At 37.8% G+C, this 15,080-nt stretch overlaps 1 protein-coding gene across 8 annotated transcripts in view; it reads right to left on the reverse strand.

Annotated features, from left to right (window-relative positions):
* Window positions 1-15,080, reverse strand: part of LARP7 (La ribonucleoprotein 7, transcriptional regulator) — a 35,377-nt gene that overhangs the window by 14,421 nt on the left and 5,876 nt on the right. For 7 of the 8 annotated variants that reach the window (XM_061585360.1, XM_061585356.1, XM_061585358.1 and 4 more), the window contains 4 exons: window positions 8,335-8,499; window positions 7,242-7,350; window positions 5,446-5,817; window positions 3,230-3,368 (listed from right to left, as the gene is read on the reverse strand). In XM_061585360.1, coding sequence (XP_061441344.1) covers window positions 3,230-3,368; window positions 5,446-5,817; window positions 7,242-7,350; window positions 8,335-8,499 — 785 coding nt within the window. The remainder of the gene's footprint in view (window positions 1-3,229; window positions 3,369-5,445; window positions 5,818-7,241; window positions 7,351-8,334; window positions 8,500-15,080) is intronic. The other variant, XM_061585352.1, reaches the window with a different exon arrangement.

A 15,080-nucleotide genomic window follows, 5' to 3' on the forward strand; every position in this document is an offset into this window, starting at 1 on the left:
TGATGGCAACTGTGTACTTAAAAAAAACAACTCAGGAGGGTAGGATGTGGGAGAGAGGAAGAAAAAAGATTCCATCCCACCCAGGAACATATATTCTCAGAGTGATGACATTAAATTACAAAAGAACTTCCTAATTACTGTTTAGATAAAAAGCCAGTGTTACCCTTTGGTAAGGTATGGTATAAATAGAAGCCCAAGGAAGCTGAACAGGAAAAGAACACCAAGCGGAATGAGAAAGGTAAGTCAACAAAATGAAAAATGTTTTTTCTCAAGTATTTCTATGTTTCTAGATAGCAACACAGTAAGTAATATACCTGCAGACACAGGAATCTGATACTGAAATGTGTTGCTTTATATGGAACCCTTCTACTTTAACATGGAGGTGCTTTCTGTGTGTACAAAAAAAAGTAAGTGCTTCCATGTTTTGGCAGAGGTGAGTCCTAAACTCATTCCTAATTCCCCTGTGAGTTGTTTGTAACCTCAATGTTCTTGTATTGTTCAGTTCAACATCATGGAAATAACCACTACCAAAGGTATTCTTACTTGACTGCAGCATCATTACATTCTGATCAGTGTTCCAGCAAGGTGCACAGAAATTTGAAATTGGGCAGGTAAAGCAAATTTTCCCTAACGTATCCTGTTTCTAGGTGTTCCCTACTGTAGAAAAGCATGTTTTGCTACATTTACTGCAGCAATTGTAAACAGAAAAGTGAAGTGTGTGATTATGAAAAGGAACATTGCTACTTTTATATGGAGTCGTCCACATATTGAAAGTAAGCACTTCAATGTTTCAGTGGTGGTAAACCATGTTTTACTAAACTTTCTAAACAGTGCAACAATGCATTTTTTTATTATCAACATCCCAAACCCATGTACACTTACTTGGAAGCAAATCTCATTTGTTTCAGTGGGTTGAATTTTCAAGCAAATGCAGTTAGGACTACAGCTTTAAACAGCCCTATAAACCGCACAATATGTGATCAAAGGTGGGGAAGGTTCTAAATAGAATTCTGTACTTGTGTTTTAAGCTTTTGCTTGTTCAAAAAGTCACACATTTGACAACTTTTCAGTCAATATGCTAAAAACACTTTGAATTTCAAACAAACTGCTTTGGATTTTTATATAGTTTTTATAATTGACAATTTTATAACTTATTTTGTGTTTCAGATTGAACAATGCTCTTGAGCACTACAGCAGGAAACTTTTTATGAATACATTTTAATAATAAAACTGCATGAGAAGCCATGTGAGTTTTAAAAACCAGTGAGTTATATCTGACTTTGTCTTTCACAGGAAAAAGTTCTTATCTCAGGATAAGGGACTACCCACTACTTTAATGTGGAAGTACTTGTTTTGTTTCTTTAAAAAAGTGCTTTCATATTTTAGTGATGGCATATCCTATTTTAATCAACTGCTCAACACTGAAGGAATTATTTAGCAGCAAAAGATCCAGAAATGTGTAGCTACATTTATTGCATGCAGAGCTTCTTCAAATAGAATTTAAAAGTTCAAGCATCATTCTGAGGATCTTCTCTAGTTTAACATGGAGGTACTTGCTGGCTGTTTTGAAAGTAAGTGCTTCTATGTTTTAGTAATGCTGAATCCTACATGCTCATTTATAAATCCAGGAAATAATGTTTTTTCTCCTAGTGATGATAAGACACAGGGACCCAACACAGCTTTTTTATTTTTCGTCATTTTCCTTCTCTATGAGATGTGCACTTTGCTGTAACTCTTTACCGTTGCTGATATGCAACTCTGTTATGTGACATCTGGAATTGCACTTTAGCAATGGTGATGGACTACAAGCCATGCAGATAATGACTATTTGGACAGTTGCCTTCTCGAACTTGTGGAATATTATAGTAAGTTACAAAGCTTTTGGTATTAATGCATATGATGTCATAATTGCTCCTATTACATGTATGTAACTACAAAAAATAAACTGACAATAAGAATCCTTTCGACAGAGACTTCACTTTCCTATATTTTCAGTTTTGAAAATTCAATGTATAAGCAATATACATTTGCAATATGTGTAAGAATCACTGCTTTAAATCTGCTTCATAAAACTATTTAGTGAAATTAAAAAACTGTGAAGTTAGGATCACAACCCAGCCATAACTATTAGAAGCATACAAAGCTGTTGCAGGATCCAGAAAGCACTCAAATTTTCCATCAAGTATGCTTATTACAGGAACTATATCACTAAACCCATGGAAACCATTAGGACACACTTCCTCATAAATTAGCTTCTCAAACATCTTTCACTGTCTCACATTTATTTTAAGATGTCTATATAGTAGAAACAAACTTTTAAGTAATGGCCAGCTAATTTTTGTTTTAGGCTCAGTCCTTTGCTCATATTGATTTCTCATTACTGTACCATCTTCCTTCCCCTGCTCTCTCTCTTCCTTTACTACTATTCTAACAATCTAACAATTTAGACTGTTAACAAAGTATCGGGTGGGTCCCTCATGTTACTCTATAAGAGACATGTGCGTTGATAGTGCTATGTTATTTAAATAACTAACCACTACCATCCTAGTATTGATGGAAATATTCTTGTTGCATAAGAACAAACAGATTACACCTGTTTTTCAACTTAGTAAAATTTACCTACTGCTCTAGGTGTAAATATTTATCAACTATCCTGTATAAGGATAAGTGGGTGGGTGGACAAGAACATCTCTTTAAAGCTGCAGCTGCTGAGTGGTTCCCAATCAGCACTCATACACACACAGAAAAAAGGCTAAAGAAAAAGCTCAATAACCTTGTTTTAAAATGTGAAAGAGCTTGCTTTTTGAAGAGAACAAGCCATTTCATCTATCCACAATACAGTGCAAACATCAATAACTTTCATAGGGAATATAATAGGGAAAATAAATTGCATCAGCAGAGGTTTTGATTTAACTGGCTGTTATTGTGTGTTTCAGTGTGACAACATGACTAATATAAGCACAGTAGCAACACTTCTAAACACCGCATAAGCAGCACTGTTGACAGGTTAAAATTAGGTGATCATGTTTCTCATGTGATTATGGGTAGTTAGTACCTAGAACACAAAACTATAGTTCCTTTAAAGACCAAGTCAAATTTGGGAAATAGTATAGATTTGCCGATCTCAAAAACAGCAGCTTCCTGGTCAGGAAAGCAGCAACCATACCTTCACCAGTATTTTACTGTCAATACAGAAAGACTCAACGTGAATCCTGAATTTTTAACATACTTTGAAAGGACTCTCAGTGGAATGACCTCTTCTCCCATCTTGTGTCTCTCCTTATGTTTCTTCTTATGTTTCCTTTTGGATTTTGAGAGAGAGGTATCTTTCTTATCACCAATCTCTCTCTCTTCTTCAGTTGAAATTTCTAAGTGGAAAACCAAAAATAAATTGTTAACAGACAACAGATACTTTTAATTACTTTATATCACTTTTCCTCCAAGTAGTTCAAGGTAGCATATCTAGCTCTCCCCCCATCCTCTCTTGTACCCACCCACACAAACACTTGTCCACAAAATAAGATGGGTGAGGCTGGGATACAGAAACTGGCCCAAGGCCACACAGTGAAGCTTCATGTCTGAATAAGGATTTGAACCTGGGCCTCTTTAGTCCTAGTCCAACAAACTAACCACTATACATACTGATTCTACTTTTAAGAAATTTCTGACAATTGAAGAAAAAAGTCCACCTCATAATATATAGTATTCTATTTTAATCTAAAAAAAAGACTTCAGAGTTCTTAAATATGCATTAAATATCTGAATACTTTGGAGTCATTTTGGAGATAAAAATTTTATCTCTGAATGCAAACTTCATAAACATTAAAAGGTTTCTGTGAGGTTTCCATGAATTCTTCCTCAGTTTATAAAACCGAACAGAACTTTCTTTCCTATTCTATAAAAACTTACTGTACATTTAGATGATTCTGGAAATATTTTCCAGAGGAGTAGCAGTATTCGTATGCTACAGCGAAAAAAACGAAGTGTCTTGTAGCTCTTAAAAGACTGGCAAAATTATGGCATAAGCTTTTGTGGACTACAGTGCACTTTATCAGATGCAAGAAGCTTATCCTGAGTCACAATGAGGTCAGAAGGAAATGAAAAGCAGAGAAACATAGATAGTGATAATTACATACTCCGCAATGGTAATTCACAAATCAGTTGTTGATAATACAGACATTCTAGCATTGGTAAGCCAACTGTCACATAATATATGTAAAAAAATCATTTGTCTCTATTCAGTCCACAAATGATAGCATTCAACCTTTTGATGCTCACTAGTTTCAGGTTGTGGTTTTCTTCTGAAGTTCCTTTGCTTCAGGATGGCCACTCTAAGGTCACTTAACAGGGTATGAGATAGATTTTTCACTCTCCTCCAAACCTGGCCATGAAATTAGCCAGCAATTCTGACACAATGACTGCTTGCAGGCAACAGAAAAAAGAATCCAACTTCTTCATGAGATATCCATCAGCCAACACATTCTTAGTATATTTGTTTAAGTATTATTTAATTATTTATTAAATTTTATCCTGCCTTTCCCCTCAAAGAAGCACAGGGCAGTAACCAATTTCTTTTTTTAAAAAAACCCACACATTAAAAAGCCATATCCTCATAACTAATCATGTCAAGGTTACCAGGAAGAGTATATTTCAGCCATCAAGTGCCTGAACAAGAATGTTTTAATTTCCTCCTAAATGTTATGAGGAAAGTAATAAACCTATTTCTCCTTCTGTTCTATCCTTTTTTAAAAGAAAATTATGTACATATTATGTTAAAATAATGTATGAGGATGTACAAGCTGGTCTTTCATTTTAAATTTTGTTTTTAATATTATCTGAACTTTCTGCTTGTCTGCTACTTAAAAAATGAAAATGGACTGCCTTCAAGTCGTTTCCGACCTATGGTGACCCTATGAATAGGATTTTCATGGTAAGCAGTATTCAGAGGGGGTTTACCATTGCCTTCTTCAGAGGGGGTTTACCATTGCCTTCCTCTGAGGGTGAGAGGCAGTGACTGGCCCAAGGTCACCCAGTGAGCTTCATGGCTGTGTGGGGATTCGAATCCTAGACTCCCAGGTTGTAGTCCAACACCTTAACCACTATACCACACTGGCTTTCTTACTGAATTATAAATCTCAAGTTCAGTAAATTATTTCCTGGTGTTTTAATTGAATCTCCTCTCAACCTTTGAAGTGAATGAACCATTGGTTCTCTCCTGAAAGGTGATTTTACTGGATGCCAGTTCACTTCCTGTCCTTGGACACCAGATGGCAGGTTAACACATGTGATGGATTGGCATCCAGGTAAAATTACATTTATACTACCAAGTTCTCATTTTCTCCCATTGTTTAAAAACAAAACTCTCAACAATACAGTAATACTGCCCCAAATCTCTTTTTAGTCAGAAATTCAGTGAAATTAAAAAGTAAGTGATCCCACTCTTACCTTTGGAATCTTCTGGCCCTCCTGTAGATTCCTCTTTTGTAGAATGAACATTATCTTTCTGAAAAGTTTTCTTCACCTTTGTAATCAATGCCTCTCCATCCACAGAGCGGCTTCGCTTTCTCTTTCCTGGTCTACTTTCTCCTAAGCCTGAGCTTTCAATTTTATCAAGCTTCTTTTTCTCTTTTTTTGAAGACTGCCGTTGGACTTCTGATGTTTCCATCTCAGAGTTCTCTGATGTTGTCCTATGTCTCCTTGACCTGCTTGTGTGTTCTATGGTAATAGCCACATTTAAGTCTTTTGTTTCTGTAGATGGTTGTTGGCTGTTTTCCTTCTTTGTTTTAGATTTCTTCTTCTTCTTCTTCTTCTTTTCTTCTATAAAAAGTGAAGAATATTTGTCTTAATATTCTGGATTTCATTTATTACATTTTTATCCCACTTTGCTTCCAGAGAGAATAGGATAGCATACAGCACTTTATTTCCTCCTCCATCTCACACCACTTTATCCTCACTCAGTGAGTCAGGTTAGACAGACAGAGTGACTGGCCCAAGTAATCCAGTTTTGCGGCTAAGTGGCAATTTGAACCACGTCTCCCCTGTCAAAAGCAACACACAGTACACTTCACTGGCTGAACACCAAAGAGTTGGCACACACTGCTTGGTAAAGACAACTGAACAAAATAAAATGCTTTCATGAAGGACCCATACTATAATCCCACAAAGACAGAGTCTTGTGACACCTTAAGAAACTATACAACCACTTCATACATCTGATGAAGTGGGCTCTGCCCATGAAAGCTTATGCCACAATAACTTTGTTGCCTTTGCTACAATTGACTAAGATGGCTACTCCAGGAATTTGTCACTATAATTCTAGCTACCCTGAATATTTTCATGGCTATAATCCATAAGTTAATCAAATCAGCCTAGCTGTGTTTATATTTGTTTAGCTTCACTAGCTTCAATGGCACTAGGCAAGTTTTACTGTCCTCTACCATTTTTTTAACAGTATCACTCTGCTATTGACTTCCAATGGACCTATTTAAAGTGTGAGTGGGAAATAAAGGTTATGATTCCCTTCAAAATGACTTCAGTTTTAAACATAAAAAAATTATTGGTATCGATAATTGAAAAGTATTTTATTTATTTATTTATTTAATTTAATTTATATACCGCCCTAAGCCCGAAGGCTCTCTGGGCGGTGTACAAAAAGATAAAAAACAAGCAATATATAAATACAATAAATACAATAAATCAAGAAAACAAAACAAACAAACAATAAAAGAACCAAACAACATCCAAAAATACAAATAATGATGAAAATACCATTAAAACACACTTTAAAATGCCTGGGAGTATAAAAAGGTTTTCACTTGGCGCCGAAAAGACAGTAGCGTTGGCGCCAGGCGCACCTCATCGGGGAAGCTGTTCCACAGTAATGCACCTTTGACCACCAAACCTAAATTGGGACTTCTGTTTTTCACTGAAACAACACTAAATTAAATGAGGATTCCTGAAACACACTAGGGATGACCTAGTATTTCTTTTCAGTAGTCAAGCAGGTTCTTCATCTTCAATTAGAACCCAATTTGATACAAAACATAATCTGTTCGGATGAATGAGTTAACCCTTAGTTTTACCTCCCTCCTTGCAAGTCAGGTGGGCTGTTTAGTTTGGTTTTTAAAAACACATAGTTTAACACAAAAGCTAATGGAGTACTTTGGTCCCCACAAAGATAACAAAAGAACAACCAAAAATGCCTGGCTATCCCCAAATAATCAATGGACAAAAATACTCACCAACTACACTAGAATCACTTGTTGGTAATGCAGGAAGAACCTTGTTTTTAACAGTTTTGGGGAACATTCCAGGTTTTCTTGGTGCATCTTCTGGAGGATTATTCAAGTACTTAAAAAAAAAGTTAGAGAATTTAAAATATCTGCAATAGTTATTAATAAAACAACTCCACAGGGAACTTGAATGCTTCTCTCTGTGCCTTTGTATGTAGAATTTGTTGTATGAAAGACATTATCAAGAAGTTATCTTTGGCTAACCAGGAATATCATGATGAGACAGAGTAATTGCTAATGTTGCGGATTTAAGCTGCATTTTATTTAAATACCCTGTCTCTGGCACTGATGTATTGAAATAAGGAATAAACATGAAGAGCAACCTATGTAGGTTCACTTATAAATAAGTCCCACTGAGTTCAGTGAGGATTACTCTCATGGAAGCACGCATAGGACTGCAGTCTAAGACACAAGTATATACTATGTATTGTTCCTTCCCATACTAAAGTTGTGTACTTAAAACAGCACATTCTTCACTCAGAATGAATCATGAAAGTGAAGGCACATGCATTTACTTCAAATATTTGATTAATTTTATCCCAGTTTTAGGATTTCAAAACATCTAGGAAGCAATCTAACACTAATTGAGGAATAAGCACTAGTGAATTTGGTGAGACTTACTTTTGAGTAAATATACATAGGACTGTTTTGGCAACAAATGTTGCATGTTGGCTTATAGTAAATGGAGAGGACACAGAATATAGTTGCCAGTAGTAAGGAACCAGAAGGTGTGTAACTCAAGTAAACTTTTTATCTGACTGATGAAGATTACATTAATTTTCTGTGAATTGTAATTTTTTAGAACACTTTGCCAGGACATTTTCAGTCGACCTCAATGGCAAGAAACTTACTGTTTTTAAAATTGAAAATAATATTGTATTTCTAAACTCTCTGTATAGACATATTCACTAATGTTACTTAACTACAACCACACAAGGAGTAAAAAATAAAAGACAGTCATACAGAACTCAAAATTGTTTTGTTGCTGTTCATGAAGCTATATAATAAAGAAAACCGTTCTTTTGGGCTGTCCACAACTGACCTCAATGGCCTTTTCTGCTTGTTCTTTTGTTTCAAATTCAACAAATGCAAATCCCTTTGGGTCTCTGGTAGTCTTATAGCGAGGGATGCTGATATAAACAACATTGCCACATTTCCCGAACACCCGTTCAATCCAACTGTGATTGACATTTTTAGGAAGCAATTCCTAAAACAAAACAAAAGTAAATTTGCATTAGTGCTATCATACAAGAGCCATTATACTAGCTGTACAGTTTAATGTCAGATTAACTCACTCTGGGTGAACCATGACAGGGTATAACCACTGGTTATACATCACAGTTATAATACCTCGTGTGTGGGTAACATTTTTCAGCCCAAGTGCTGCATTCCCTTTTGGGCAATCTTTGAAGGACCAGAGACAAAACAGAACAGAGTAATGAGCGTAAATGTTACCTTTCTACAGTAAGCTACCTTTTACGCACACTCATACACCAGTTTCTATTCTCCATCCACACAAGCAAGTGACGTAAGAGTTAGAGGACACATTCCATCTAGGCAAAAACACTTGAGGTGTGGCCTGCAGACAGTTCCAAGAGCCAGATACAGAGGCATGAAAGGCTACATTCAGTCCCTGGACCTGAGGTTTCCCACCCTTGATTCCAAAATAAATAATTTAGGGACACATGATTGCTCTAAGACTTTGACAGAAAGGATTTTACATTCAAAAAGATTTTACAAACTATAGCTCAAAGAGGAAGAAGTTCACAAAATACCTAAGCATATTAAGTGAACAGTGTGGCCTGCACTTATTAATCTTTGGATTCACCCTTGTACTTAAAACATAAGTAATTTTCGAAGAACCTAAAAGATCTGAGTCATGTTTCAAGAATGTTTTTAGTAGACTTTGCCAGGAATGGAAAAGTGAGCGATAAGACCTCACCTAGACAGAAAAGCTTGTGGCCCTTTTTTGGTTGATATGGCACTCTCTGATATTTGGAAAGCAATATCCACAGTAAATATAAGCTCCCTATACATGCCAGCTAGCACTTCAGGTCCCCATCCTTATGATGTGTAATTATGAAACTATCATTGTACATGAAATATGGTGAATAGAGGAGGGGATATAGAAAAGTAAACTGAATTAGCATTGCCCAAGGCCTTTCTGGGAAGCAAGGTAGTAGCCTTAAAAGGTCTAACTTCCTGAATAAAAGCTGAAGATAAGCACTATAAACCCACATGCAGCAATATGTCATGCAGGACACAGATTGGTTCTATCAGTAGGCCTTGTCCTATGCCAGGATAAAAGAACCATCATTCAACGCTTCTAACACAACTACGCATTCTTCATGGCTGTACATGAATTTAACATAATAGATTCTGCATGGTTTCACATTTACATAATCTTAGTATCAAAGAGAAAAAGGCTACAGGTTGGTTTCTTTTTGAAAAAAATCTATTGATGGTAGAGAGCTTGATTGTGTGTTTTATAAGTGATTTTGCTTCCATAATCAGGCACTAAATAATAAATGGATTTACAAACCCAATTACCTTCCAAATAAACAATGTTGTAATTGTATTAGGAAAATATGTTAGCAATGTATAACCTGAATAACTCAAAGATTTTATTCGCTAGGCTTTTATATCACTTTCTATTGAAAAAGTCTCAAAGTGATTTACAAAGTATATAGTAGAATAAAATGTAATTAAAACACAATAAACAATGCTCACTATCAATACAATAATTATACAGCCACGAGAGTGGCTTTAGCCAGCATGGATTTTTCGCATCCCACAATGTTAAATTGAAAAAAAACATCCATGCTATTCTGCTGCTTCCCATAAGCTCATTTCAAAACAAAACCCTACAAAACATATACTCCTGAACTCAGAAACGCTGGCTTAACAATCCGCTAAGTTTTCATGGAGATACACAAAACACTCAAGAGAGAATCTAGACTTCAAAGAGAAAAAAATCCTGTTGGACTTTTTTCTCTCGGTAGTCTTATAATTTGTTGAAATTAATTAAATCATAATCATAATAATAATCTTTATTGTTACGGTCAATGACCAGCATGGAAATTAATTAAAAATCAGCCATGTTCACAGAGTACCTGTAATCCTATTACTGACCTTGCCCCATACTCTGACCTCTATCTTCTGCAGTTTAAAAGTTAAAAAACTGCCTGGCTGATTTTTAATTAATGTAAGAAATTTAGCATTGAACTCAATGACAACGTTAGGCATGCTCAGTAAGAACCAACTGTCAGTGTTCTAAAAGCCAGACTCACTGGCGCTTGGCATGCCTAATCAGGGGGCCACATCCACAACAGACCTTTATTTCACTTCAGACAGTCATGGCTTCTCCCAAATAATTCTGGGAAGTGTAGTTTGTGAAGGGTGCTGAGAGATGTTAGGAGGCTCCTATTCCCTTGACAGCTCCTGTGGCCAGAGTAGCTCAACAGGCAGTCCCTCTTCTGGGGATTGAAGCTACACTACCCAGGATTCTTCAGGGAATGCCATGACTGTTTAAAATGGAATAAAGGTCTGGTGTGGATGTTGCCAAGGACAGCTTTGGTTTCAATTTGGGTGGGACACTACAGGTGCCTGCTGTAGAATAAAAAGGTGGGAGAAACCTGAAAAACAATGATGCTGTTCACAATGGTTTCCTTTTGGAAAGGAATGGGACTTTCCCTCTGCCCAGTACCCTCCTTCCCTCCCTCCCTTTCCCCTTCTCTCCCCTTTCCTGCCCCTTCCCCAGGTCAGCTTCACCTACCCTAAGCATGATTGCACAGGAATAAATCCCACTGAACTAAAAAAGCATGCAAATGATCAAACCTGCCTTCCCCTCCCTCTCCCTCCTATCCCCTCCCTTTTGCCCCTCCCCTTCCAATCCCCTCCCCCCTTTCCCCTCCCCCTCCCTTCTCCTCCTCCTCCCCTGTGGTCAGTTTCACTTATCCTAAGCATGACTGCACAGGAATAAATCCCACTGGACTCAACAAGCATGCATCAAACTAGGTTTTCCCCTCCCCTCCCCTCCCCCTTCTCCTCCCTTCTTTCTCCGCTGCCCACTCCATCCCTCTTCTCCCCCCCAATAAATAAATACATAAATAACACAAGCCAACATTGAGTTACTATACAGTATCATTAAAGCTGCCTATATGCCCAGGATAATTATACAGCCACGAGAGTGGTTGTATACTATAGTCAGTGGGGATTTTTTGCATTCCGCAATGTTAAATGGAAAATACCCCCATGCCATTCTGATGCTTCCCATAAGCTCATTTCAAAACAAAACCTTACATAACTTATAGTCCTGAACTCAGAAACGCTTGCTTAACAACCCTGTCAATTTTCAATTTATGTTCACCGCCCAGAGAGCTATCGCTAGTCGGGCGGTATATAAATTTAATAAAAAAATAAAATAATAATAATAATAAATAATAATGGCGATACATAAAACAGTCAGAAAGAATAGACAGTTCAAAGTGTAAAAAGAGAGAGAAAAACCTCAGAGCCCTTTTGGACTTTTTTCTCTGATAATTATAATCTGTTGTCATTCATTAAAAATCAGCCATGTTCACAGAGTACCTGTAATCCTAATACTGACATTGCCCCATACTCTGACCTTCATCTGCTGCAGTTTAAAAGTTTAAAAAATGCCTGGCTGATTTTTAATTAATTTAATAAATTTTGGCTGGGACCCAATCATAGCGCGGAGCATGCTCAGTAAGGACCAACTGTCAGTGTTCTAAAAGCCTCACAGCTGCTGGGCTTGGCTAACCAGAGGGCCACACCCACACCAGACTTGATTTCACTTGAGACAGTCATGGCTTCCCTCAAAGACTCCTGGGAAGTGTAGTTTGTGAAGGGTGCTGAGATCAGACTCCTATTCCTGAGAGAATGGTTTAACAGTCAGCCACTCTGACTGAAGGTCTGTGAGAGAAACAGGGCGTCTCCTAGCAACTCTCAGCACCCTTCACTAACTACACTTCCCAGGATTCTTTGAGAGAAGCCATGATTGGCTTTGAGCCATGGCTTTGAGCGAAGCCATGATAAATTGTTTTAAATTGTTTTTAAAATACGTGTTTTAAAATTTGTATATTTGTTTTTAATGTTTTTATTTATTGTAAACCACCCAGAGAGCTTTGGCTATGGGGCGGTATATAAATACACTAAATAAATAGATAAATAAATAATGATTGTCCAAAGTGTAATAGAGGCCTGGTGTGGATGTGGCCAGGGACAGCTTTGTTTTAAATTTGGGTGGGAGGTAGGGCTGCCAGGTTCAGGGCCTGAGACTGATCCTGTATCTTTAGGAGAAGAGAAAGTCAGCCAAGTGCCAGTGTTCTTGCAACATTGTAATGGGAAAAACCACAAGGTAGAATTGTCCCTTCCCCCTGCCCAACTGTGAAAGATACAGAAGACGTCTCAGTTGGCAGGCCCAGCCTGGTCAGTTTTACCTATCCTAATCATGATTGCATAGGAGTATATCCGATTCAACCCAATTATCATACAAATGATCAGACCTGCCTTTTCCCTTCTTCCCCTTTCCTCTCCCCTCTTCCTTCTTCCGCCTTCCCTGCCCACTCCAGCCCTCCGTCCCTCTCCCCCGGTCAGTTTTATCTATCCTAAGCATGATTGCACGGGAGTAAATCACACTGAATTTAATAAACATACAAATGATCAATCCATTCTCAGCAAACTTGCACAGGATCCCATTTCTTACCTCCCGGATTAAAAAGCAGGGAAATTCACTAGTAGGCAAAAAACCTTGCGGTTTAAGAATGTACCTATAGCCCACAGATATTTCTACCAAACTTTGAAAAGCAGGGAAATTGGGCAGCTATAGTGAATGCACCAGGGGAGCAGGAGACCTGAACTCCTCTCTGAGATATTGTACTGCCCTACAAAGTTGTCAAAATGCAAACACAATTTGGGTTGGTCTTTCACAGTCCAATCCACTTGCTGTGTAGCTTGGAAGAATTTGGTAACATGTGCCTCTGAGCATATGGTGAATGGTGGCAACACCTGTAATCAGCCCAAATAATAGAAAGAAAATATGTCCTGTGCTGATCTTGTTTTAGCCGGGAGGAAGCAACATTATTAAGACAGTTGATATAGTTCAGATGGTCACTTTAAATATGTCTGATTTACTTTGCAATTTTAGTGAAGTTTTCTATAGGAAATCATTTTCTTTTGCTTTTGTTTCTATGAATATGTGAAGTACAGCAACACTTTGCAAAATTTATACTAAAAAAACTCCAAACATAATTGTGGAATAATGGCACTGACGTCTGCAAAATAATCTCCAGTGGACCTCAGAAGTGTCTCAATTTGCACAAGATAAAACAGTGGGAGGTGAAATATATTCTAGCAAAATTCTAGGTGTGTTCTATGTTTTTAATTGATTGTGAACACCTTGCCTTAAATAAAGTGGTTTAAACATAGCAGGCTGAAAACGCATCCTCTCTTTTCCAGAGCCATTTCTAGAGCCATTGCTAAAGGAGCAGTATATTAGAATCAGTCTGATTTTACATTAAACTGCAGTTTCAGGTCCAACTGTTAATGCACCCAAAATAGAAACAGACCATAACCTCCAGTTTGAAACAAAAAAGGCTATCTTCACTATCATATGACATTAACCAATAAAATGGCTTTGAAATTAATAAAAATAAATTTGACACAGATTTCTAGGATGAATGATGAGGGAAATAAAATTTTCTAGTTTAGATTCTCTGTAGAAATATTAGTAACACAGGAAAGAAGCAAAGTAAGAAGAACACCAACAAACATACAAAAATATAATTCTCCATCTTTGGAGATGGCAGGTGTTGCCACCACTCACCAAGATTTTTTGCCTATTAGTGAATATATATATACCTGACAGTGAAACGACAATAAAGTTGGCACCAGAGGTGTGCCTTCCCAGGGACAGTGTGGCTATTACAGAGAAAACCTGCTTTCTGGTCACCCTCACCCATGCTTTTTTTGGAGGTGGGATACAGAAAAGGGCCTTAGATGATGGATATAGTGGTTGGGCAGGTTCATATAGTGCTTTACAGGTTAAAACCAGTGCCTTGAATTGAGCATGGAAACTAATTGACCACCAGTGCAGTTGGGTCAGAACAAGTGTTGTATGTTCATACCTTCCTGTTTTTTATTAACAATGTAGGCAGCGCATTCTACACTAACTGAAGTTTCCAATCTTCAGAAGCAGCCCCCCACACAATACAATGCAGTAATCCACCCTAGTAAAAAGGTAAAGGTGTCCCCACACTTATAGTGCGAGTTGTTTCCGACTCTTAGGGTAACGTCTTGCGACGTCTACTAGGCAGACCGTATATATGGGGTGGGATTGCCAGTTCCTTCCCTGGCCTTTCTTTACCCCCCAGCATATGCCGGGTACTCATTTTACCGACCACGGATGGATGGAAGGCTGAGTGGACCTCGACCCCTTTTACCGGAGATTCGACTTCCTCTTTCCGTTGGAATCGAACTCTGGCTGTGAGAACTTCGGCTGCGTTACCGCCGCTTACCACTCTGCGCCACGGAGGTTACCCAAAAATGGTCAACTGAGGCAAAGGTACCTCTGCCCAAATAAGGTTGCAGTTAGGCCACCAGCTGAAGCTGGTAGAAGGCACTCAGTGCCATAGAGGCTACTTGGCCCTCCAATGACAATGCTGGATCCAAGAATATCCCCAAGCTATTGTATGGAACATTCAGATACTGTTTATCTTTCTTTAGGAAAGTTAAACCAAATTGTGTTCTAACATTTAGCTCATAGAG

Source organism: Rhineura floridana, chromosome 9 (genome assembly GCF_030035675.1).
Source record: "Rhineura floridana isolate rRhiFlo1 chromosome 9, rRhiFlo1.hap2, whole genome shotgun sequence".
Classification (NCBI taxonomy): domain Eukaryota; kingdom Metazoa; phylum Chordata; class Lepidosauria; order Squamata; family Rhineuridae; genus Rhineura; species Rhineura floridana.